Genomic DNA, 27,118 nt, shown 5'->3' with positions numbered 1-27,118 from the left:
CCTGCCTGCAAGCTAGGGAGTCAGGAGGTGAGGAAAGGGAGGCGATGAGAAGATGCACTGTCATGGGAAGTTTAGACATGAAATGAGAGCTACAATGCAGCGGCTTGAGATGGAAGGCTGAGACAGACATAGTGACCTGGGCGGAGAGGAGGATGCGCCAGGTGAAAAACATCAGACTGAGGGCAAGTCTGCATCCTGACCATGAGGCCTCCAGCGCCACTCCTCCTCTCTACCCTGCTCCCAGGACTGTGGCAGCCAGGCATGCCCTGGCAGGACACTTGAGAACTTTCTAGAGAATACGAACTGCACCGGCGGAAAGACCTACAGAAACTGACATCTGGGAGACCTCTGATGAAACAGCCCAGTCTGCCACAGGGTTACCTGACAGTGATGCCCTCCTGCCAACCACCACTCTGCACATAGAACTTCCAACCAGCATTTCAGAGCCTCATTACTAAACACTAAGGAATGACCAAGGACTATAAGACAGCACTGAAGGACGCTTGCAGCAATTATCACAGAGAACAAAACAGGATACAACAGAATAAAGAAGCCTGGAAAACCAGATGATGTAGACAGCAAAGGAAAACATCAAAAGAAAATAAAACCTCTATAATTTACAGGTTGAAGGAGTCAAAAGGAGATATGATATTCATAAAACAAGAACAAGATATGCTTTTAAAATTAACAGAGAACAACAAAGGGCTCTTGGAAATTAATGGGCAAAACAAAAAAATTCAGTTAAAAGGTTGTAAATAGGGAGGAACTCTCCCATAAAGTAGGAAGGAAAAAAGGAATAAATTGTAAGGAAGATTAGAAATACAAGAGGAGGTTCAAACCAGGCACCCCACCATCACACTAGCCAGAAATCAAGAAAATTTAAAAAATAAAGCAAACCAAAAAAGACCGAGAAAACAAAGGAGAAGAAACCGTCACAGAAATTGCTGAAAATTCCAGATGGAAAGGGCCCCTGCTTGCCTGTCTTCATGCTGAGTCATATTCAACTCTTTGAGTGTCCAATTAATAAAAAATTTCATTATATTAATTGTAAAACTCAGGGTAAAGGGGAGATCCTAAGCACTCTGAGGAGAAGAAACAGGTTACCAAGAGCAGAAATCAGAATAGCACCAACCTCCGAGATGTCACTGAAGGATAGAAGGTAGAGCAACGACTGCAAAATTCGAAGACTGTGATTCACATTTACGTCCCCATATGAAGCAATTCTCTGGCAATTCAGCTCTGTGTCCTACATGCAATTTGATTCTGACACTGTCTACCCAGACAGCATCATATCCCACAACTCAGGGCTCCGTCCTACAAGACTGCCTCCTCCCCTTCAGGTGGCCCTCCCAAGTCCAGGCTGTCCCCTGTACTTCTGAGCTACAGCCTATAGGTTGGAGGTTCCAAATATCCCCTCCTTGGGTTCAGTTAATTTGCTAGAGTGACTCACAGGACTCAGAGAAACAGGTTTCTTACTATATCACCGGTTTATTACAAAGGGATATAATTCAACAACAGTCAAATGGAAGAGAAGCACAGGGCAGGTATGGAGCGTCCATGCTCTCTGGAAGCCACTCTCTCTTCATCTTCATGTGTTCACCAACCCAGGAGCTCTTCACACCTAGCCCTTTAAGGTTTTTGCAACGGTTTCACTACCCAGGATGGTTGATTAGATCCTTGGTCATTGGTGTTTGAGCTCAATCTCCAACCACTCTTCTCTTCCCTGAGGTGGGGGAAGGAGGGTGACTGAAAGTTCCAACCCCAAAATCACAAGGTTGGCTCCATTGGCAACCAGCCCTCATCCTGAGATGCCTTCCGTAAGTCATCTAATTAACACAAAGACACCTTAGGGTTCTCATCACTGGAAATTCTAAGGTTTTTAGGGGCTCCATGCCAGGAATGAATGAAGACCACATCTATCTACCTATATATCTATCTAATTATAGATCACAGTATTACAAAAGGGAAAATGATTTTCAGCCTAGATTTTTACATCTCCTATCAATCACATGTGAAAGTGGAAAAGTAACATATTCCATCATAGATAAAAGAGGATGACTTGGGATACAGACAACAGGAACCAACAGCTGGGAACAGGGAATGCAAGTACCAGTACAACAGCCATGATCCAGGCCTGAGACCGTCCATCCAGAAGGACGACGAAGAGGGAGTCTCCAAGAGAAAATACAACAAACGGAGCACAGAAGAAAATGCCTGTTAAGTATTTGAAAGTGCTATGTGGAGAACTTTATAAAATAGTGATAATCACCTAGAAAATCAAGCAAATGAAAAAAAATAGAAGGTATTGGGTTGACTGGTGGCCTGCCAAAAGATGTCCCCATCCTACTGCTGGAAACCTGTGAATGTGCCCTTATTTGGAAAGACAAAAGATCTTTTCAGATATAATTAAGGCTCTTGAGATGAGATCATCTTGGATTAGCCAGGTTGGACCTATTTCCAATGACAAGTTGGCCTTACAAGACACATATAGAGCACAGACAAGAGGAGGAGAAGGCCATGTGAAGACAGAGGCAAGATGAGAGTGATATGACCACAAGCCAAGGAACTCCTGCAGCCATCAGGAATGGGAGGAGGCAGGACACGTTCTCCTCCATAGCCTTTGAAGAGTATGCAGCCCTGCTCAATTTCAGATGCTCAGCCTCCAGAGCTGGAGGTGAATACAATCCCGCTGTTTTAAGTCACCAAGCTGTAATTTATTAAAGCAGTTCTAGGAAACTAATACATGGAGTAAATTTAATTTTAGGAAAACTTGAAAAATATACAAAAAGCAATCAGAATACACAATGTGACTCAAAATTAATATATTTTATTACATATAAAAATACTAAAAGAAAAAATGACAGGAAAATTTTTTCAGCATATAATAAACATTGTCTAGCACTAACATAAAGCTAAATAAATATTTGCTTTATGTTGAATTGTTAAAGTAGAAGAGCTATAATATTGGGTTAGTAAAAAAGTTCCTTTGACTTTTTCTATAACATCTTACCAAAAAACCCAAACGAACTTTTTGGCCAACCCAATACGTTAAAAGGTAAGACAATCTAAAGGAAAAATAAGAGTACAGACAATGCAAAGATAAAGAAATACAAGTGGCAATTAAAAAAATGAATAAAATTATCCTCAGTAATGACTTAAGAAAAATTTTAAAAAGATCACAATTTTTGCCCAACACATGGCAGAAATTTAAAAGACTGAACATATCCAATACTGTCAAGGATATGGGGAAGAACTCTTATATACTGTTACCAGGTGTTCAGAAAGGAACATTATTGCAAGGCCATTCGGTAGAACCTAACAAAATATTCAATGTGCTTCATCTTTGTCCTATGAGTTCTACTGATAAGACTTGATCCTCCAGAAATAATCCTTCAAATTTTGTATAAGGATATTCATGTTGGCAACATGTAATAACAACAAACTGTGAAAACCTAAATATCAATAAATTAATGTTTTATATGGATATGGAATACTCTGCAGGTTTTCTAAAAGAACAAGGGAATCCTAAATGTATTGCCATTGCAGGGTATCTGTGATATATTATTGGGTGGGAAAGGAAGTGCAGCAAAGCAATATAGAATTACATTTTTACAAAGAACTATATTTACATGTTTCTGTATGTAAACATGTGCATACACGCTTGTACACGTATAGAAAATAGACTGGAAAGATATTCACAGTCTCCCTCTGGGAATGGTAGTGGGAGAATGGAGTAAGGGGAAAATATTTTCACTTTCTACTTTATATTTCAAAAATTTTAAAAATTTACAACATAAAAACATTAACTTTGTCTATGAAATAAAAGGAAAAATAAAATTTGACAAGTGTTATTTGTTTTCTGATTTTAAAATTAACTACTGTGGTTTTTAAATGTGTCCACAAATCCTTTGACACTTCTCCATTCAAAAGGTAGAAACTAAATCCCCTCCCTTTGAATGAGGGCCAGACTAAGTCACTCACTTCTAACAGTTTGTGGTAAAAGTGCTGCTATGGGATTTCTGAGGCTAGATCATAAAAAGGATGGCTCTCTCGCACGTGCGCGCTCTCACGCGTGTGCTCTCTCTTGCTCATTCTCTCTCCTGTCTGTCCTTGGGGAATCCAGTTACCTCATGACTTGAGGACACTCAAACAGCTCTTTGGAAAGGACCACATGGAGAGGAACTGAGGCCTCCTGCCAGCAACCAATACCAACCTGCCAGCTAGATCCTCCAGCTCCAGCCACGCTTTAATAAGTCTGCAGTCTCTGAACCTCATGAGAAAACCTGAGCCAGAACCATCAACCAAACCATACCCAAATTCCCAGCCCAAAGAAAAGGCAAGAAATAATAAATGCTTATTGTTGCTTTGTGCCACTAAATCTGAGGGTAATCTGTTCAGCAACAATAAATAACAAATACCTACCAATCTCCCTCTGGAAAGCAGAGTGGGGAAATGGATGGTTTTTTGGTTGTTGTTGTGGTTTTTTTTTTTAAGTTTTACCTTTTTTCTTTATACATTTATGATTGTTTGGCTTTTTAAAATCATTTATATTGAAAGAAAGAGAAAGAAATTTAGACATTCAAGCATATTCAAAAAAAACTATTTCCTGGCCTTAAAAATAACACTAGTGAAAAAGGACAAAGTTGGAGGACTGACATTGCCCACCTTCAAGACTCACTATACAGCCATAATAATCCAAAAAGACTGATACTAGGAAACAGATAAATAGAGCAAGAAAACAGAAGAAAGAGCCCAGAAACATATCCATGCAAATATAGTCAACTGATCTTTCGCAAAGGATCAAACACAGTTCAGTGAAGATAGGATAGTCTTTTTAACAAATGGTGCTAGAACGACTGGACATCCACATGCCAAAAAATTTAGATGCTCAGCTTATACATTCCACAAAAGTTAACTCAAAATGGATCACGGACCTAAATGTAAAACACAAAATTATAAACCTTCTAGAAGATAACATAGAACATCCAGGTGACCTTGGGTTTAATGGTGAGTTTTTAAATACATCACCCAGAGCATGATCTGAGAAAGGGAGAAACTTACGTTAGACTTCATTACAATTAAAAACATCTGCTCTAGAAAAGGCTCTGTTAAAAGAATGAAAAGACAAGCCACAGACTGGGAAAAATATTTGCAAAATATATATCTGATAAAGGATCCAAAATATACAAAGATGTCTTAAAACTCAATGATAAGAAAACAACCCAAAAAACAGGCAAAAGACACCTCATTGAAGATCATATACAGATGTCAAATGAGCATATGAAAACAGGCTCAATATCATATTCTTGCTGCTGCTGCTGCTGCTAAGTCACTTCAGTCATGTCCGACTCTGTGCGACCCCATAGACGGCAGCCCACCAGGCTCCCCCGTCCCTGGGATTCTCCAGGCAAGAACACTGGAGTGGGTTGCCATTTCCTTCTCCAATGCATGAAAGTGAAAAGTGAAAGTGAAGTCACTCAGTCCTGTCCGACTCCTAGCAACCCCATGGACTGCAGCCCACCAGGCTCCTCTGTCCATGGGATTTTCCAGGCGAGAGTACTGGAGTGGGGTGCCACTGCCTTCTCTGATCATATTCTTAGGGAGCTGCAAATTAAAAAACAATAGATATCAATATGCCCCTCCCAGAATAGCTAAAATCCAAGAAACTGACACCACCAAATGCTGATGAGGATGTGGAACAATAAGAACTCTCATTTGTTGCTAATGTGAATGCAAAACGGTACAGCCACTTTGGAAGACAATCTGGCAACGTCTTACAAAGGTAAATATAGTCTTACCATATTATCTAGCAACCATGCTCCTAGGTATTTATTCAAATGGGTTTAAACATCATATCTTCATAAAAACCTTCATACAAGTGTCCATAGAAGTCTTATTCATAACTGCCAAAATTGGAAGTGACAAAAATGTCCTTCAATAGGTGAATGAACCAAAAAAAAAAAAAAAAGAAACCTCAAAACAAACAAATCTGTAGTATACCTATTCAATGGAATATTATTCAGTAATAGAAAGATATGAGCTATCAAGGCACAAAAATACACAGAGAAACTTTGAATGCTTAGTGTAAAAAGGCAGGCTGAAAAAGCTGCATCCTGTATGATTTCAACTGTATGGTACTCTGGGAGAGGCAAAATACAGAGGTACTGAAAAGATCAGTGAGTTCATCAGGTTGCCAGGAATTCAGGAGTAGAGATAGGAAGGAAATGAAATAGAGGGAAAATTTCAGGCATTAAAACTATTATGTATGATACTGTAATGATGCATGCATGCATGCATGTGTGCAAAGTCACTTCAGTATGTCCAGCTCTTTGTGACCCAGTGGACTATAGACCTCCAGGCTACTCTGTCCATGAGATTCTCCAGGTAAGAATACTGGAGTGAGTTGCCGTGCCCTCCTCATAATGAGGGATACATATCAATATATATTTGTCAAAACCTATAGAACTATAAACACAAAGGATGAACCCTCATCTCACTATTGGTTCACCAGTGATGACAAACATACGGGTGCAGGGTGTCATAGGGGAAACCGGTAGGGGAAGGAGACAGAAAGGATATGGGGACTTCTGCTGCATTGCGTAGTACGCATGCTCAGTTGTGTCCGACCCTGTAATCCCATGGACAGAAGCCTGCTCAGCTTCTCTGTCCATGGAATTTTCCAGACAAGAATACTAGAGTGGGTTGCCATTTTCTCCTCCAGGGGATCTTCCCAACCCACGGATCAAACCCATGTCTACTGTGGCTCTTGCATTGGCAGGTAGATTCTTTACCCCTGAGCCACTTGGTAATCCAGGGACTTCTGAACCATGTGCTAATTTTCTATAAACCTAAAACTGCTCTAAAAACTAAAGTCTATTTTTTTTTAAGTAGCACTAACTAATTGAAGGGAAAGTTGAAATAAGATAATGCAGCCACCTACAACCTCAGCAGAAAGACGACCGCTGTTAACACCTGGGCTTAGTTCCCTCCAGTCGCTTTTCCAGTTTTGGGTTTTGTTGTTGTTTTTTTTTTAATGTCTATGCGTACATCATTTTTTATTTTTTTAAAAGAGTTGAAATCATTCTGCGAAATCCATTCTGAAGGTTTATGGTCTAGTTTCAGTTTAGATTTTTAACTGCAAAGAAAGTAGCCCATATAAAACACTAGTGATACCAAAAACAGATTCTAGAGGGGCCAGTTGCTATGGGAATGATTGAAAATAAATTTCATTTCACACTACACCCTGGTAATGTACTGACCAGAAGGAAAGAGAAATATCGGGAGTAAGTCAGAAGGGTAGCCAAGAAAACTTCTAATCAGGAAGGCAAATACTTCAGCCTACTGAAGTTGCAAAGAAGCCAGTAACATCACTTTGCAATTTAACTACTTATGCTCTTTCAGCAACCATGTCAATGCGGGGAAAGGACCCAGGCAAATCGGCTGGAATACATTCTCTCTCTTCACTGACAGTTTGATGGCCAAACAGCCAGCAGGTCTCTCTCAGGATGTGGGCTGTCTCAGCAGCGTGGTGCAAAGCCAGGAAAAAAAAAAAATCACTTCTTCTCTCCAAAGGAGATGCTGCAAATGTGCAGGAAGCTGCAAAGCTAGAGGTGATCAGTCTGGACACTGCATTGGCCCTCAGCACTGGAGTGGGCCCTGCGTGTCCCACACTGTACAGGGGTTAACATTTTAGATGCTGGATCATGGGGCAGTCTGGAGGTTCTGGGGGATGGACCAGGAGGTCAGAGGGTAGGGGGCATTCCAGGAGCTCAGGCGAGTGACTATTTTCCCACAAATGAATCTTAACATATGAAAAAGCAAAAGGCTAGATCAGGGTGTTCTAACTGATTTCTCACCTGCCCACAACCAACACTTTTATGAGAGACAAGACTGTTTAGAATACACCCCAGGGCAGCCTTGAAGGGAAAAAGCAGAGCCAATACCACAGACAGACTGTGGTCCTGTTCCCATCTCCGGGAAGAGCACAGCTTTACCATCAAACAGATCCATTTCATACTCAGCTCTGCCAAGCGTTACTATAAACTATATAATCCCCACTTTCCTCAGCTGTAAAAGCAGTGTAATGGTTTCTCCTCCATGAGTTTATGATAATGAGATAAGCCCTGGGAGGTGCTAGCCAAAATGCCTGGCACAGAAGTGCTCATACGATATAGTGCCATCGCCGCCGCCACCATTAGAGATGGCTGGTCTGTGCTCCTGATTTCTTTCCTTTTTCTTTGTTAACATAGCTAGGGGTTCCATCACCCTCTCTCTGTCCATATTTCAACACAGATGTCCAGTCACTATCACCGTAAAATACAAAGTCCCCAAAGTGTGAAATATCAGGCAGTTATCTTTTTCCTACAGCATCCCAGGAATGGTTCTGTATTCTGGAGAGAAACAAAGACTTCTGACGCCAAACCATCCCAAATCACAAAGCTACTGATACAGTTATGGACATTTTGGGTAACAGACTCTAACTCAAACATAGGAGCTAGGATTAGAGTTGCCAGGCATCATCAAGGCTGCAGAAAACCCAGGATTAAACAGTGATTGATTGGTTACCAACATATGACACCATTTCCAAATGGTGCAAAAGAATATCCAGCTGTTTGCTTTCTTTCTTTAAGCTAAGGATTCATATTTTTGTTTTTAAAAAATCAATATTGAAAACTATAATCAAACATACATCTGTCTGCATTTCCCAGAAATGACAATTGTTAACATTTGTTATGTTCGCATCAAGTCCTTTTTAAAAAAAAAATAATAGGACAGATAAAATTAAAATCTATTACCTTCCCTACGCCCAAATCTGTTTATCTACAATTCCTATCAAGAATTTATCTTTGTCTAATCCAGTTCTACTTTATTCTTTCCCTTATCGAAAATTTTTTTCTAACAGAAAGCAAATTAAAAAAAAAACAATGTACAAGGGAAGATGTCTATGTGAAGAGAAGCTGCACCAGGACACACTCTCACCTGCTCCAGGCACAGGACACGCTCACTGCAGGCAAAGGGTATCAGGGTCACTGTGCATACTCAGACCTACCAACATCTAGGAAGCAGAGCAGACCCCCCTAAGGCCTGTGACTGAACACCCAAAGGCTTACCTGGGTCCAGGTGTGTGAAAGAGCCCACCACAAAGTCCAGGGTGGACACGGCGAGCAGGAGCAGCAGCAGCAGCTGGAGGCGGATTATCCATTTGACACCTGCTAGGTTAATCCCCAGCAAGGCCAGAAGCACGGCGACTGAAATTCCTCGCACGGCCCAGATATTCCTGAGACTCAGAAGATCTGAGACGGATTCAGCGAAGCCGGTGATGTACATGGCACCTGCAACACACTGACAGGCATCTCCAGGTAGGAAGAGTCACCAAGAAAAAAAAAAAGCCTCAGGGCTGCCCAGCACTGAGGACCCTGCTCACCTTCGGAATTCAACACCCAGAAAGCATCAAGGGGGTTAAACGAGCCCTTCTTCCCCAGGAGCCCTTCCTGGGGCCCCTTCCTTCCTGCCAACATCTCTCCCACCATCCACAGGGGAGAATGACTATCAGTGGTAACTAACATGGAAAGACTATGGGAGGAAGAAGATGGGGCTTTGGGCCAAAGAGACCTTGAGACTCCCCTGTGAAGAATTAAATAGAGAACACAAACACAGGGTAGAGTGGGGTCCTATCTCAGAGCCTTAGAGGCCACTGAAGCAAACTGCAGTGTTTTCTCTATTTCTTTGAATGTGTTACTATTATTTTTTAAATTACCTAAAATTTAGAAATGAGAAAAAAATGAGCAGCGCATTCTTCTAATGTCATATGGAACATTTCATGCAAAAATGGGCTCAATAAAGGACAGAAATGGTATGGACCTAAAAGAAGCAGAAGATATTAAGAACAGATGGTAAGAATACACAGAAGAACTGTACAAAAAAGATCTTCGCGACCCAGATAATTACGATGATGTGATCACTCACCTAGAGCCAGACATCCTGGAATGTGAAGTCAAGTGGGCCTTAGAAAGCATCACTACAAATAAAGCTAGTGGAGGTGATGGAATTTCAGTTGAGGTCTTTCAAATCCTGAAAGATGATGCTGTGAAAGTGCTGCACTCAATATACCAGCAAATTTGGAAAACTCAGCAGTGGCCACAGGACTGGAAAAGGTCAGTTTTCATTCCAATCCCAAAGAAAGGCAATGCCAAAGAATGCTCAAACTACCGCACAATTGCACTCATCTCACACGCTAGTAAAGTAATGCTCAAAATTCTCCAAGCCAGGCTTCAGCAATATGTGAACCGTGAACTTCCAGATGTTCAAGCTGGTTTTAGAAAAGGCAGAGGAACCAGAGATCAAATTGCCAATATCTGCTGGATCATCAAAAAAGAGAGTCCCAGAAAAACATCTATTTCTGCTTTATTGACTATGCCAAAGCCTTTGACTGTGTGGATCACAATAAACTGTGGAAAATTCTTCAAGAGATGGGAATACCAGACCACCTGACCTGCCTCTTGAGAAACCTATATGCAGGTCAGGAAGCAACAGTTAGAACATGGAACAACAGACTGGTTCCAAATAGGAAAGGGAATACGTCAAGGCTGTATATTGTCACCCTGCTTATTTAACTTATATGCAGAATACATCATGAGAAACGCTGGGCTGGAAGAAGCACAAGCTAGAATCAAGATTGCCAGGAGAAATATCAATAACCTCAGGTATGCAAATGACACCACCCTTATGGCAGAAAGTGAAGAGGAACTAAAAAGCCTCTTGATGAAAGTGAAAGAGGAGAGTGAAAAAGTTGGCTTAAAGCTCAGCATTCAGAAAACGAAGATCATGGCATCTGGTCCCATCACTTCATGGCAAATAGATGGGGAAACAGTGGAAACACTATCAAACTTTATTTTGGGGTGCTCCAGAGTCACTGCATATGGTGATTGCAGCCATGAAATTAAAAGACGCTTACTCCTTGGAAGGAAAGTTATGACCAACCTAGATAGCATATTGAAAAGCAGAGACATTACTTTGCCAACAAAGGTCCATCTAGTCAAGGCTATGGTTTTTCCAGTGGTCATGTACGGATGTGAGAGTTGGACTGTGAAGAAAGCTGAGGGCCAAAGAATTGATGCTTTTGAACTATGATGTTGAAGATTCTTAAGAGTCCCTTGGACTGCAAGGAGATCCAAACAGTCCATCCTAAAGGAGATCAGTCCTGGGTGTTCACTGGAGGGACTGATGCTAAAGCTGAAACTCCAATACTTCGGCCATCTCATGCAAAGAGTTGACTCGTTGGAAAAGACCCTGATGCTGGGAGGGATTGGGGGCAGAAGGAGAAGGGGGCGACTGAGGATGAGATGGCTGGATGGCATCACCGACTCGATGGACATGAGTTTGAGCGAATGCAGGGAGTTGGTGATGGACAGGGAGGCCTGGCGTGCTGTGATTCATGGGATCGCAGAGTCGGATATGACTGAGCGACTGAACTGAACTGAGTGTTAAATAGATGATGGTACTGTCACTGGAAATTTGCAACACAAGTTATAAATAAATATTCTTGAAACTGAAGAGATTTACTTTTAGGGGAAAGTTTTGACAGCTCAAAAATCATCTTCTCAAAAACCTAAGGATTTGAGGGTAAGAGGTAAAAGTAACTATGGAATGTAGGTAAAAGAATCAGAGATTTCATATTTGGTATGTGGAGGAGCTGATAAGTAATGTTTTTGTTTGGGAAGTATAGAAAAAGTATAATTACAGCTTCTAAAAGCAGATAGTAACTACCCAAAGAATGAAAAGCATAGTAGAACTTCCAAATCAACAAGGAGGAAAATAGAACAGAAATAAATTTAAGCCATGTTGGCAAAATAAGGAGAAATTTTTAAAATTTCAAATTATCTAGAAAGCAATAAAACAGATTTACTCTAAAACTTGAGAAGCACATTAATGCTGCATTCAGAAGGGGGAAAACTATAACTCCTATTTTCTTTAATAGTTTAAAAATACATTAACAAAGTATTAAGAAGTGATTTTAAAAATCAATATAAATACAAAGATAGAAGAAATATTTAATAAAAGGATATGTGAAGTTAATAAAATGAAAGGAAAAAACAAAAGGTATACAAAGAACAAAGCTGATTTTTTCTTTCTTGAGATCAATAAAATACATAAACACCTGACAGCCTGATTAAGAAGAGAAAGTACAAAAATATAGACTTTTAGAAGTGACAAAAGGAATAAAACTACTCTTACATAAGAGAGTAAACAATGAATAGAGAATGAATGTACCATGAATTACAGTACACCCATATCATACAATACTAAGCAACTAGCTTAAAAGCATGACTTCAAGGCATTGACCTAGCAGAATGTCAATGACTTCTTGTTCAGCGATAAATACAAGTCATAGAATAGGTTATGAAATGTGTCCCCATCTTTGTAAAAACAAGCAAGTGCTTCAAACATCCATAAATTCATGTCAGTGGACACAGGGAAGGTGCTGAACAGGACACTTGGTGTTCACACTGGTTACCACAGGAGAGGAAGGAAATGACCTTTTCATCTCCATTATCTCTGATATGCTAACTGTTACAATGCACATCATTTTGCACTTTTAAAGAAATTTTATCAAGGAAAATAAGAACAAACACATTTAGAGTTTTATTCTGTTTATGCAAAAACTGCATCTGGGCACAGTGTCTCTAGGACACAAGGCTCCCCCATGGCCTGACCCCTGCCAGCGAGCTCAGGCCTGGCCTGGGCTCCCCTAGGGAGAGGTATGGACAACGGCGGCTGCCAGCCCCTGCCCAGAGCAATCCAGCCACCTCAGACACGGTCTACCCTCCAACTGTGAAGCTCCTCTTCACTAGAAAATATCCCTTTCGATTTATTTAATGTGTAAATCTCCCCAGAATTTACTATATTAAAAAAATTTTTTTATCTCCTCTTAAAGTTTAGAATCACAAGCATTCCTTTTTCTCTTAGGTCCTCTACGGAGAACTCCTAACCCTCTGACACAGGAACCAGAGGGTGTCACCCACTATATTTTCAGGGCGTAACACTTCCCTTTGAAAGCATTTCTTTTTTTTTTAAAAAATTGCATTTTCACAATCATAGGCATTTTCCTTTCCAGAAAGAAAATCTACATAGAAGACAGAGCTGTCCTTCCACAACCCTCCTCTTCTCACATGAAAGCCTTAGTTTAAGGTCTGAGTTGGTAGGCTATATGTCCTACAGATGTGTTGGCCCCCACATCACAAACCCCAGGCCTGTACTGGGTCCGGGAAAGCTTCCTGTCCTCCATTGTTTTTACAGAGTCTAGTGAGCAGCAGGTAAGCCATGAATAAATGTTTTTAGACAGGACAGTGCAAGCTGAAGGGGGATATTCTGTGTCCAGGGCAAGCGGTCCTGAGGAAGCACTCGGGTGAGTAGGACACGGAGCAAGGAGGGACTCCAGTTCATCACTTCCTCCACACACAACAGGCCTGGCACCAGTGTCTCAGATGAACGGGGAAGGGTCTGGAAGGATGCAAAGCAATGGAAAGTTTCGTAAGCTTAAAAAAAAATCATTATTTTAAGTGTCTGTATCTTCTTAATGTTGATGCTCTGGGGCAAGGGCCAGCAAATTCTGGCACTCTGGCCAAATCCTGCTGCTGCCTGTTTGGGGAATAAAGCTTAACTGGCACACAGCCATGCCCACTTCAAACTGTCTATGGCTTCTTTCACACTTATATAGCAGAGCTGAGTCACTGTGAAAGGAACCTAGGACACTCTCACAAAAAACTAAAATATTTACTATCTAGCCCGTTTTAGAAGAAGTTTGATGATCCTGCTCCAGGGCACAACAGGCCATCTCCTCAGTTCAGTTCAGTCACTCAGTCATGTCCAACTCTTTGAGATCCCACTGCTGTATGCCAGGCCTCCCTGTTCATCATCAACTCCCAGAGCTTGCTCAAATTCATGTCTATCAAGTCTGTGATGCCATCGAACCATCTCATCCTCTGTTGTCCCCTTCTCCTCCTGTCCTCAATCTTTCCCAGCATCAGGGTCTTTCCCAATGAGTCAGTTCTTTGCATCAGGTGGCCAAAGTATTGGAGCTTCAACTTCAACATCAGTCTTTCCAATGAATATTCAGGATTGATTTCCTTTAGGATTGATTGGTTTGATCTCCTTGCAGTCCAAGGGACCCTCAAGACTCTTCTCCAACACCACAATTCAAAACCATCAGTTCTTCGGCGCTCAGCTTTCCTTATAATCCAAATCTCACATCCATACATGACTACTGGAAAAACCATAGCTTTGACTAGATGGACCTTAGTTGACAAAGTAATGTCTCTGCTTTTTAATATGCTATCTAGGTTGGTCATAGCTTTTCTTCCAAGGAGCAAGTGTCTTTTAATTTCATGGCTGCAGTCACCATCTGCAGTGATTTTGGAGCCCAAGAAAATAAAGTCTCTCACTATTTCCATTGTTTCCCCATCTATTTGCCATGAAGTGATGGGACTGGATGCCATGATCTTAGTTTGAGTTTCAAGCCAACTTTTTTGCTCTGCTCTTTTACTTTCATCAAGAGGCTCTTTAGTTCTTCTTCGCTTTCTGCCATAAGGGTGGAATCATCTGCATATCTGAAGTTATTGATATTTCTCCTGGCAATCTTGATTCCAGCTTGTGCTTCATCCAGCCTGGCATTTCCCATGATGTACTCTGCATATAAGTTAAATAAGCAGGGTGACAATATACAACCTTGACGTACTCCTTTCTCTATTTGGAACCAGTATGTTGTTCCATGCCCAGCTCTAACTGTTGCTTCTTGACCTGCATACAGATTTCTCAGGAGGCAGGTAAGGTGGTCTGGTATTCCTATCTCTTGAAGAATTTTCCAGTTCGTTGTGATCCACACAGTCAAAGGCTTTGGCATAGTAAATAAAGCAGAAGTAATTGCCATCTCCTCTGGCAATTACTAAAAATACATAAGGGCATGCATGCCCTGGGATGAGAGGATTAGGGGTTAATAAGAACCAAAGCTATGGTTTTTCCAGTAGTCATGTATGGATGTGAGAGTTGGACCATAAAGAAAACTGAGCACCAAAGAATTGATGCTTTTGAATTGTGGTGTTGGAGAAGACCCTTGAGAGTACCTTGGACTGAAAGAACATCAAACCAGTCAATCCTAAAGGAAATCAATCCTGAATATTCATTGGAAAGACTGATGTTGAAGCTAAAGCTCTAATACTTTGGGCACCTGATGTGAAGAACCGACTCACTGGAAAAGTCAGTCACCCTGATGCTGGGAAAGACTGAAGACAGGAGGAGAAGGGGCCGACAGAGGATGAGATGGTTGGATGGCATCATCGAATCAATGGACATGAGTTTGAGTAAACTCTGGGAGTTGGTGATGGACAGGGAGGCCTGGTGTGCTGCAGTCCATGGGGTCGCAAAGAGTTAGACACGACTTAGCAACTGAAATGAAGAACCAGGAATGAGGACCCTCAGAAACCCTAATCACTCTCTGGAAGAAAAAGATCTCAAATCAATGACCTAACCTTCCACCTTAAGAAACTAGAAAAAGAAGAGTGAACTAAACCCAGAGCAAACAAAAGGAAAGAACTAATAGAAATTGGAGCAGAAATAAATGAAACAGAGGTCAGAAAAAGAATAGAAAAGAAGCAACAAAACCAAAAATTGCTTCTTTGCAGACAAACCTTCAACTAGACTGACCAACAAAAGAGGAAGACTCAAATGATTAAAATCAGGAATGAGAGGGAGACCACTGCTGTCAATCTTACAAAAACAAAAGATTATAAGGGAACCTGTGAGCGATTATATGCCAAAACATTAGATAACCTAGATAAAAAGGACAAATTCCTAGAAAGATATAAACTACCAAAACTCAAGAAGAAACAGAAGGTCAGAATATGCCTATGTAAGTAAAGAGACTGAATTAGCAATCAAAAACTTCCTACAAAGAAAAGCCCAGGACTAGAAGGTTTCACCACCAAAGTCTCCCAAATGTTTAAAGAAGAATTAACACCAATCCTTCATAAACTCATCCCAGAAATAGAAGAGGTGGGAACACTTCCCAACTCATTCTGTGAGGCTAGTATGATCAGGACACCCAAACTAGACAACAGTATCACAAGAAAACTACAGATCAATAGCCTTCATAATACAGAGGCAAAAATCCTCAGCAAAATGCTAGCGCACTGTATCTAGCAGCATACGAAAACAGCCGCATCCTTATCAGAGAGCCCAGCCCAGGTCAGGCAGAGAAGCAGCAGGGGCGTGGTGAGGACGCGGACCAGAGGGGCACGGATGTTTCTGGCTGGGTCCCAAACCAACAGAAAGCAAGCAAGCAAGGCTGTCAGTGCGATGGCTTTTCAAGAGGGGCTGCCTGCCCTCGGAAAACATCTTTGTGATCACTTTTCCTCCCAAGTCAGTGCACATTCAGGAGACTTCCTCTCTTTGGGGGTGGGGGGCAGGGTGGGGGGCATGAGCAGGGAGGGCTTCCTGTCCAGTAGCACCGGTCCCCTGTCTGTGGTGTCTGCTTCAAGAGCTGAGCTTTCTGTCTACCCCAGGAAGCAGGGGACTTCTGTTTGTTCCTCTTGCAGCCTGCCTGACTATAAAACAAAGTAAAAAAAAAAAAAAATCAGTATATAAATCCCCGGGATAATAAAGTAAACTGACTGTTTATTGCTCACCTCCCAAACTACCCTGCTTAAAGATATTTCTCCATAAAGGCAAGGGGTTTTTAAGAGTGCACTGACCATGTGTCTGCCTTCCACGCATCTGTCCTATACACACACACACACACACACACACACACACACAGAGCTTCGTGCTGTTGGAGAATCAGATGTATTTTTGCTACAATATCCTGCCCCTGCTGCTTACAAACAAAAGGAATGGACTGATGCTTTCTTTGAGGAGACTCTTGTACTCTTACTTAGACAGATTCTTTTCTTTAAACTATTTTTTCAGCCACCCACCACCCTTTGCACCATCATTAAAGCCTTTTTCAGTCCAAGAAGTCCTCACAAAGACCTGCTTCTTAATGTCTGCACTTGTTTCCTCAGCACTAGGTCACCATCTCTGTGTTTTAGCTAAACACGCTTCAGTACTTCTCTCTCCTCAGTGGTTTTCTGAGGGCCTCCGTCCACCCCGGTGAGGGGCCCCCTCATTAGTATTCTCCTTCTCGGACAGGGCGTCCACACAGGGGCTTTCAGCCTCCCTCTTGAGGCCGTCAAGCCATCAATGAGCCTAGAGCTCCGGTTCATTTGAGAACTGTCTGCTTCTAGGGAAGTCCCTGGCACAGGCGGAATGTCCCCTTTTCAGTGTAAAAGTGCCCCAGGGACTAGGCCACCCAGCTGCCATTCGGGCTCCAGCCACTGCTGTGCACCCCCTCCCCAGAACAGGCTGTAAGGATGGTCCTAGCCCACACCTCCCTGCTCCCTGGCAGCAGCAGGACTCCAGAGGCAGAGGTAGTGGAGGAGGAGGCTTGGAGACCAAGGATCAGGGCCCTGGACCAGAGCCCAGCTCCGCCCTGAGCTCCCTCAACCACCCACTTGCCTCTCAGGTCAGCGGTCGGGGGAAGGGGGCAAGTGGAACGTGGATGAGAAGGTGGCGGCAGACGGCAAGTCGAGAGAAGCCATTCCACAGGTCGGCAGCCTCACCTGTCCAAACACGTACAGCAGCCCGATGGTGCCTCCCGTCTGCCCACCAAGGACCGCAGCGATCATGGAGTACACGCCGCCGCTGCCCACGCCGCAGTGCTCCCCAACCCCGATGCCGGATAGCACGGTGACCAGGGCCACCAGGGCGACGAAGGACACCAGAAACACGCCCATAAGCACGCCTGTGTTTCCCTGCAGGGGGGAAAGCAAGCAGTCAGTTCAGAGTCAGGGCACAGCGGGAGCACTGACCACCACCCCCATGTCCTCACAGGTGAGCCCGCTGGGAAAAGGCAGAGGCGGCACCACAGGGGTGAGGCCTGGGAGAGATTCCAATGAGCCAGGTGTTCTCACAGCAAACACTAAGAGACTTCCAAGCCCTGACAAGTCAAGTCAAAGCCACTTCCTACCCCCACGAGGCCCCTCCTGGCCTGTCCTCTCCCCTTCCCCACCCTCCCATCCCTCAGCTGACAACTCCCCCACAGACACACTGGGTGCCCCAGTGGTGATCTCACTGCTCCCTCACCTCCACCCTCCCACCCATGAGGCTCCCGCCTGGAATGCCTTCCTGCCCACTCCTCTTCCCTCACAAGTTGACTCCAGTGCATCCTTCAAGACAGGGTCCATTTCCTTCTCCAAGAAGCTGTCCCCAAACCGCTTCCTCTGGACTCCAGCAGTATTCAGGGCTTAGTGCCCATCCCAGCACTTGTCTTACTGAGTCTGTTTCCAAGCCCATCTTACCTCTGGGCTGTGTACTCCGGGAGAGCAGGATTAGGTTTGGGGAGGGGGTGGTTTCTTTGCCTTCTCCATTTCTCTTTCATCTGTGTGCCCAGTGCACGTCTACTATATCTACTCTCTTCTCACTCTTCTGAAAGTTACTTGCATGTTTAGAAGTTCGATGCTTTGAAAAATTGGTTAATTTATATGAAATACCTTTTATAAATGAGGAAAGAAGCATTGTTGGAGAAGACTCTTGAGAGTCCCTTGGACTGCAAGGAGATCAAACCAGTCAATCTTAAAGGAAATCAACCCTGAATATTCCTTGGAAGGACTGATGGTGAAACTCCAATACTTTGGCCACCTGATGCAAAGAGCCAACTCATTAGAAAAGACCCTGATGCTGGGAAAGATTGAAGGCAGGCGGAGAAGGGGATGACAGAGGCCAAGATGGTTGGATAATATCACCGACTCAGTGGACAAGAGTTTGAGCAAACACTGGGAGATGGCGAATGACAAGGAAGTCTGGTGTGCTGCAATCCACGGGGTCGCAAAGGGTTGGATACAACTGAGCGACTGAACCACAACAAAAGCAGTGTGGGGGTGGATTTTCAGCTGAGAGTAATGCCATACGAAGCAAAACTGATTCTATTAATAGAGAAGGGGAAAAAATGGACTTAAAGTTTGTCACAGTAAACTACAGGGTACCTAAGGGATTAGGTTTCATTCTGTTATGTTTTATTCAGGAAGTTACTTATTTTGTTGATTTTATATTTTTAATGAACTTATACTATTATCTTCCTTTGTTTTTGTGTTCTTGTCTACATGGGATACTTTTTTAAAAGTCTGTATCAATCTTTCAGTTTTCATACCAAAACTGCCACTATAACATTTTTCAAATTACAAACATGTTGCCAAATTATTCTTTAGAATATTTTCTATTTAAAAATCACTTGGGTATGACCTCTACTTTATGTTATCCCCTAAAAGCTCTACTTTATTTTTGGCATTTCACATGTACCTTTATTTCCATGTTCAAATATGATTTTTCAGGCAAAACTAATGTCAGAATTGAAAAGGAGAGATCGCTTTAGGGCAAAAGGATGTATTTGTGTGGTGGCAGCCTCAAAGATGGTCCTGGTGGTCCCCACCTGCAGGCATTCACGCCCTTGTGTACCCTTTTTCCCTGAGTGGAGGCTGGATGGTGTGACTCACTTTTAGTGAGCAGAGCCCCACAGAAGTGATGAGATGTCACTTCTGAAATGAGGGTATGAGAAGACCACGCCTTTCATCTTGGGCAGCTGCTTCCTCACACTCTCTAGGTTGTTGGCCCTGGGGGAAGCCAGCTGCAGGTACTGAGACAACACTGTGAAGAGGCCAACATAACAAGGCCTGACGACAACCTCATTGTGATCTTAGCAACAGACCCTCTGCCAGTGGAGCCTTCAGCTGAAACTGTAGCCCTGACTGATGGCTCGGCTGCAATCCCATAAGAAAGCCTGAGCCAGAGGCAGCCAGCTAAGTTGTTCATGGATCCCTGAACCACAGTAACACCAGTTAAATACAAATTTGTGACTTCAAGCTGCTAAGTACTGGAGTAATTTTTTATGCAGCAATAGATCATAACTTATACAAGTTTACTTCACTTGGGGGATGGGGCCAACACTTCTAGATAGCCTCTTCTCAAAAAATAATCACCCAGCAGAAAAGTTAAGAGGAGGCCCTACGATTTAAGAATCGAGATAGAGAGAGCCTATCCTTTCCTCCTTCCACTACTCTATAATCATCCCCTGCAGAAGGCAGAGCCCAGGGGCCCAGGCTGTCACTGCCAGGCCTTCTTCCGCCACAGCAGGCAGATGGCTGGGCCTCCCTGGGACACAGGCTGGAGGTGCTGGGGAGAGGGGTGGTACCCAGGAAGGGGAAAAGCCAGAGCTCAATCCCAGAAGCCAGACAATGCCTGCCGGCACAAGGCATCTGAGCTGGAGGCTTTGTGTTTTGTAAGGGCTCCCCTGTAAGTTATGGAGGAGTATGAGAGGCAGGGATTCACACCATCCATATTAGAGAGGTTGCTAAATCTGCTCTAAGCTTTCCACACATTAATAAAGAAAACTTTCAGACCCACTTTCAGGCTCTGGTTAAAGGTAGAACCTGAAGCTATGGGCCTGGGTATGGAGGAGAGCAAGAGCTGAGGAAGGGCTGGCCTCACCCAGCCTCCTAAGAGGGCTAAGAATCACATATACCCCACTATAGTGAAGCTCTCATCCCCTAGAATTTACAGATGTGACAGTTAATTTTATGTGCCAGCTTGGCTAGATTATAATGACCAGTTTTTTAGTCAAACACTAGTCTAGAAGTTGCTATAAATGTATTTTTAAGATGTGTTTAACATGTACAATCAGTTGACTTTAAGTAAAAGAAATTACATAATATGGGTAGTTCTCACGCAATCAGAAGGCCTTAAGAGCAAAGACTGAGGTTTCCCAAAAAAGAAGGAATTTGGTCTCCAGACTGCAACATATAAGTTTCTAAGTTTTCAACTCAAAAACCTGCAACTCAATTCTTACCTGCATCTCACTTAGCCTACAGATTTTGGACTTGCCAGCCCCCATAATCACATGAGCCAAATTCTGACAATAAACACATACACACACCTCTCTCTCTACCTCTGTGAGATGACAGAAAATATATACAGCCATCCCTCAGTATCCCCAAGGGATTAATTATGGGACTGCTCTCAGATACCAAAATCTGTGAATGCTCAGGTTCCATAGTCAGCTCTCCCTAACCAATTTCACATCCACAGATTCAACCAACAGTGGACCATGTAGTACTGTAGTATTTATTGAGAAAAATCCAAGTATAAATGGAGTGTGTGGTTCAAACTCGTATGGTTCAGGGGTCAACTGCATACTGGTCTCTGCACCTGGTTTCTGGAACAAAGTCCCTGAAACTTTGTCATTTCTCCAGTGACAAGGGCACTAGGAACATCTGTCATTCTAATATTAGTGTTTGACCCCATCCCTGAGCTTGGTGGCTCAGATGGTAAAGAATCTGTCTGCAGTGCAGGAGACCTGGGTTCAATCCCTGGGTCAGGAAGATCCCCTGGAGAAGGACATGGCACTCCACTCCAGCATTCTTGCCTGGAGAATCCCATGGACAGAGGAGCCTGGCAGCTACAGTCCGTGGGGTCGCCAAGAGTCGAACGCGTCTGAGCGACTACTGGTTTTTCCCTTTCCATCCCTGACCCAGGGCTACTAAAACCCTCGTAAACTCCTAAGGGATAAAAGCCCTAGGAGCATCTCTTGTTCTAACCAGGCAGCTGTGAGTGCGTTCCTGGGTGGGGATTAGTCACCAGAAAGACCAGGCCATGATTAGAAGCTTGGAGTTTCCATCACCACCACCCTCAACATGCACATACACTTCTCTAGAGAGGGGAAAGAGGCTGGAAATGGAATCAGTAATGGACCATGTATGCTGAAGTTATACAAATCCCCAAGGTTTGGGGTTCAGAACGTTTCCAGGTAGGTGAACACATCCACATACCAGGGCGGTAATACACTTCAACTCCACGGTGACAGAAGCTCCTGCTCCTAGGACCCTTGCACACCTTGCCCTATGGATCTCTTCATCTGTCTATCAATCTATATCTTTTATCATATCCTTTAATAAGCTAGTAAACCTAAGTGCTTCCCTGAGTTCTGTGAGCTGCTCTAACAAGTGAACTGAATCTGGGGGAGGTGTCAGGGAAACCCCCGAAGCACAGGGGCAACCAAACCTGTGATTGGCAGCTGAAGTGGGTGGGGGCAGCTTCATGGGACTGAGCCCTTAACCTGTGCGATTTGACGCTCTCTCCAGGTAGACAGTGTTAGAATTGAGTGAAATTGTAGGACACTCAGCTGGTGTTACAGAATTGCTTGGTGAGGGGAAAAAAACCCCATATCTGGTGACCAGTAGTGTCAGAAGTGAAGCGAAAGCAAAGAGAATGCACAGAGGACTGTAGGTCTTTACAGTTCCCTCTGCCTCTCCAGGCGGGGCATCAGCCAAGTCACAGATCACCAGGACAGCTGGAGAGGGTCACGAACTGGAGGCAAACTTGCCATCAGTCTGCTCTCCCTGACCCACCTCTAGTCCCACCCGAGACGCACCCTGACTTCTGTGCTCTCATTTTTCTAGTTAAATCCGTGGTGAGGCTTTCACATGAACCTCTGTCTGAGGCCCAGGTTCTCAGGATTTGCACGTAAAAAGCAATGCTAGCTACTCCATGTGCTTGATCTTGTTTCCTGTCTCTGGAGCATCTGTGCTTTAGGAATCTGTCGAGCACTCTGTGGAATACCCAAGGGTGACAGAGCTTTCCACGTCCCAGGCCTAGAAGAGGCTCCAGCGCCACCAGCTCATCACTCACCACCAGCCAGCCGGTCCTTAAGAAAAGGACAACCCCAAAAATGTTGATCATGCAGGAGGTGAACACACCGTCCCAGGTCCCGAACAGCACCGGCTCCCATACGAACAGCTGGATCTTCCACCAGGGTTGGGGCTGGGCCAGGGCCTCCTGAAAACAGGGCACACAGCAGTCAACTCAACAGCAGTGGGGGTAGAGAGGGATGCTGGGGGAAGTCAGCTTTAAAGCTCTGCATTTCGCCACGCCACACAGGCCTATGCACACTGCGATTCCTATGCCCGCATGCAGCGCAGACATGCTGTTCAGCAAACTTTGTTCCCTCTCCTTCTGCCCACTCTGGGGACTGTTTCCTAGCCTCTTTATGGGCGGTGTGGCCACATGACTGAGTTCCAGCCACTGGGATGTGGGTGAGCCTGGGATGCTGGGCTCCAGTTCACACAGTGGTCACGAGCTCTGGGTGATGCCACCCTCCCTCTCAGTCCTCTGTTCCTGGTGGGGAACAGCAGCTCCCAGCAGTTACTAGTCTTTGGGGAACCTTACTTTACTTAGCTTTTTGTTGCTCCCGCCCTTCTAACACTTCTGTAATGAACTCTGTATGTTAAATTCCCTCTGTTTAAAAAACCTAGGGCAGTGTCTGTGTTCCTCACTGAACATGAGCTGAGACAGTGATTCCTAAGTGCCCTTTCACCCCAGACCACAGAAGCCCACGGCATCGTTTGGCAGTTGTCTGGAATGAAGGCTAACAAGTGGTGAAATAGACACTTTGCTCACTTTTCCAATTCAAAAATAACAAAGGCACTTACGGAACACTCAAACAGAAACTCTTTACTAGAAAGACTAAAACTTATGGAAATGATCTTAAAATCAGTAGCCACTCATACTAGGAACTGCTTCTGCATAGGTTTGGTAATTAAATTCAAACATCACTAGAGTCCTCCAATGGCCTCCAATTGCCACAACAGTGATGAGTGACTCTCACCTGGGGACCGGGGAAAGAGGCACCCAGTCAAGACCCACTGTGAGCAGTAAGCCTGACTGGTGCATGTATGTGAGCTGTAACTTCAGAGAGAAAGCAGGAAAGTCAAGCGACAGGGAAATCGGAGGTCCAGAGTCAGGGGCAGGGCCCCTGAACATCTGAGCACAGTGGGTGTGCCTATGATCTAGGACCAAGCCCAGCATCCAGCTATACTCAGTTAAAACGGAAGGAGAGGATTCCAGCTTCCTGCCTTGTATTGTGCACCGACAGAGGAAGAAAGGGCCTCGAATAATCATCAGGGACATCAATGAAGCCACACGGGACAGATGGGCCGGGGGACTCCTTGGAGTCTCTGACAGTCCCTGACACCAGCTGGAATGCCTTTCATCTCTGTGTATTTCTGTTCATGTCTTTAGCAAACTACTAATGAGCAATCTCCTGAAAGTCAATAAACATGAGAACAGTGATCATGGTTCAGAGTGAAGACCATGCCAACCTATGCTTGTCTTCAAACAAATGGTACTGAGGGACCTTGGGGTAAGTATAATAAGACTGCTTTCCAGGATCTTAATCTCAAAACCCAGGACCTGGCCCAACTTCCTGTCTCTGCTTATGTTCACTTCCTACCATGGCTTGTTGCAGGTCTATTATTTATTAGAAACAGTCATAACAATAGCAACAAGGTGTAATAACTTAGAGAGTGGTTTCAGCTTCCATATCAATTCCCTCCACTGGTGCTCACATCATCCCCGAAGGCAGGCAGGGAAAGGGCGCCTGTCTACAGCTCGCTGAGGAAAGAGAGCCCGGGAGAAGAGACACAACTGCCCTAGGTCCACAGCTGGATTGCAGTTCCCCAACCCACACTGCAAAACCCGCACCACAGCTCACTTGCTCTTTTCTCTCCTAAATTTCACGCTTTATGATGCAATTTCTAACACCTGGACTTTGCTTAAGTACTGCTGGCTCAGTGGTAAAGAATCTGTCTGCCAATGCAGGAAAGCCCTGGGTTGGGAAGATCTCCCGGAGAAGGAAATGGCAACCCACTCCAGTATTCTCGCCTGAAAAATCCCATGGACAGAAGAGCCTGGTGGGCTACAGTCCATGGGGTCACAAAAGAGCCAGACACGACTTAGTGACTCAACAACAACACCTGCTTTATCCTTAAAATTCCTGTTGTGATTCTAGAAACTTTATTCATCATTCATCACAGTCTTCATATTTCCACTCTGAAGGGCTGTTTTGTTTATTTGTTTAGTTACCTAATAGGATATGAAAAGCCTTTCACTCCCCGGACCTCACTGGACTAAACCAGCCTTAAAGGTGCCGCACACATGAATGAGGCAGAAACTTTAGGAGATCTTCACCCTCAGAATAAAGCTGTACGTAAAGGCATGCGTGGTTTGAAATGAGTTTGGTGGCCCCAGTGTTGACCTTGTAGGAGAGTACTAGCCAGAGAGGGAGAGCTCAAACCAGCTCCCATGCATAATAACAGTGTGGCTCCAGGGCTGGTACAATTCTTACACCAGTTCCAATGTGTATGTGTTTGCCCCTCATCAAGCAAGCCTCTGATACCAGCTAGGTGTCCTGTAATTCAACTCAGTTCTGACACCATCTACCCAGAGATAGTGTCATCCCACAATCAAGGGCTCAGTCCAGCAGACTGAGTCTGCTGTAATCTGTGTTTACCTGGGAAGGTAAACAGCTTCCAGGGGCTGTTGATCGGAGGTTCCCACCACCCCCTTCTTGGGTTCATTTGTTAGAGTAGCTCACAGAACTCAGAGATCACCAGCTTATTATGAAAGGCTAGAACTCAGAAACCACGGGATGGAGGAGATGCCCAGGGCCAGGCTGGGGAAAGAGCCTGGGACACCCACACCTTCTCCCAGGGCAGCACCGTCCCTTCATCTCCATGTGCTCACCAAGCCAGAGGCTCTCTAAACCCTCTTTTTGGGTTTTCTTAGGAGGCTTCATCCACCCCACTCCAGTACTCTTGCCTGGAAAATCCCATGGATGGAGGAGCCTGGTGGGCTGCAGTCCATGGGGTCGCTAAGAGTCGGACACGACTGAGTGACTTCACTTTCACTTCTCACTTTCATGCTTTGGAGAAGGAAATGGCAACCCACTCCAGTGTTCTTGCCTGGAGAATCCCAGGGACAGGGAAGCCTGGTGGGCTACCGTCTATAGGGTCACAGAGTCGGACACGACTGAAGCGACTTAGCAGCAGCAGCAGCAGCAGGAGGCGGCGGCTTCATCACATAGGCATGATTGATTAAATCACTGGTCACTGGTGACCGATTTAACCTCCAACTCTTTCCCCTCCCCTTAAAGTTGCAACCCTCTAATCACATGGTTGGTTCCCCTAAAAACAGCCCCCACCCTTAGGTGATTCTAAAAGTCACCTCATTAATATAAACCCAGATGTGCTTAAAACGCGTTTGTTATAAATATCAAGACATCTTATCACTTTTATCACTTAGGGAATTCCAAGGGTTTTAGGAGCTCTGTGTAAAATACATATTAGCATGAAGGTGAAAAAGTGAAAGTGTTAGTCGCTCAGTTGTGTCCAGCTCTTTGTGACCCTATGGCTCGTAGCCCGACAGGCTCCTCTGTCCTTGGAAATCTCCAGGCAAGAATACTGGAGTGGGTTGCCATTTCCTTTCCCAGGGATCTTGCCAACCCAGGGATAGAACCCAGGTCTCCTGCATTGCAGGCAAACTCTTTATCATCTGAGCGACCATGGAAGCCCATATTTATCATAAATAACAGTATCCCAACCCTGCCCTCTGTCTGTCCTGCCAGCTCTCTAAATCCCCCTAGGTCTTGCTCAGACAGGTTGCAGACAGAGCCACGCCCTCAGCATGTGCAGACCTCCAACCAGAGGACAGAGTCTCAGCTTTTCCCCACTCTTGGGGGTCTCAAACCCAACTCCCTCCTTTATGGGAGGTTAAGGAACCCCAGCTCATCTACAGTACCCTCTCCCGCAGAGGCTGTGGCCCACAGACACCTCCTTTGTGCCTCTGCCAGTCATCTCTGGTGCCCAGGGGAGGGCAGTGGAATCACTGGGTGATGGGGCGACAGCTGGGCCAGGTACGGGCAATCTTGTGATCGGCACCAACTGTTGATAACTCTCTCAGAACCTCACTGTCTTCAGATTTGGGTCCCAGTCATCTATTCCAAAATAACAGGAGTATCATTCCGTGCTCTATGGCACAGACATAACAGGCTGTGGGGAAAGGCAGATGGCAGTAAGACAATGTGTGTGCCCAGCAGTGAGGCTTCTGGGAGACAGGGGGGGAACTAAAGAAGAAGAGAAAGCAAAGCAAGAGGGGCAAAGCATCCCTCAGAAAGGGCCCACAGACATGTTCAAGGGGCAGGTTC

General features: G+C 44.3%; 1 protein-coding gene across 2 annotated transcripts in view; it reads right to left on the bottom strand.

The window, feature by feature from the left end:
- SLC12A8 (solute carrier family 12 member 8) overlaps nucleotides 1–27,118 on the bottom strand; it is a 144,361-nt gene that overhangs the window by 100,459 nt on the left and 16,784 nt on the right. For both annotated transcript variants that reach the window (XM_086402061.1, XM_086402042.1), the window contains exons 3-5: nucleotides 22,768–22,914; nucleotides 17,652–17,843; nucleotides 9,111–9,342 (exon numbers count right to left, since the gene is read on the bottom strand). In XM_086402061.1, coding sequence (XP_086258187.1) covers nucleotides 9,111–9,342; nucleotides 17,652–17,843; nucleotides 22,768–22,914 — 571 coding nt within the window. The remainder of the gene's footprint in view (nucleotides 1–9,110; nucleotides 9,343–17,651; nucleotides 17,844–22,767; nucleotides 22,915–27,118) is intronic.

This window comes from Bos grunniens, chromosome 1, assembly GCF_055505025.1.
Source record: "Bos grunniens cultivar Pamir isolate PY7600 chromosome 1, Bosgru_T2T1.0, whole genome shotgun sequence".
Lineage (NCBI taxonomy): Eukaryota > Metazoa > Chordata > Mammalia > Artiodactyla > Bovidae > Bos > Bos grunniens.
Note: the sequence above shows the minus strand (reverse complement) of the source record. Positions and strands in the feature narration are given on the sequence as shown.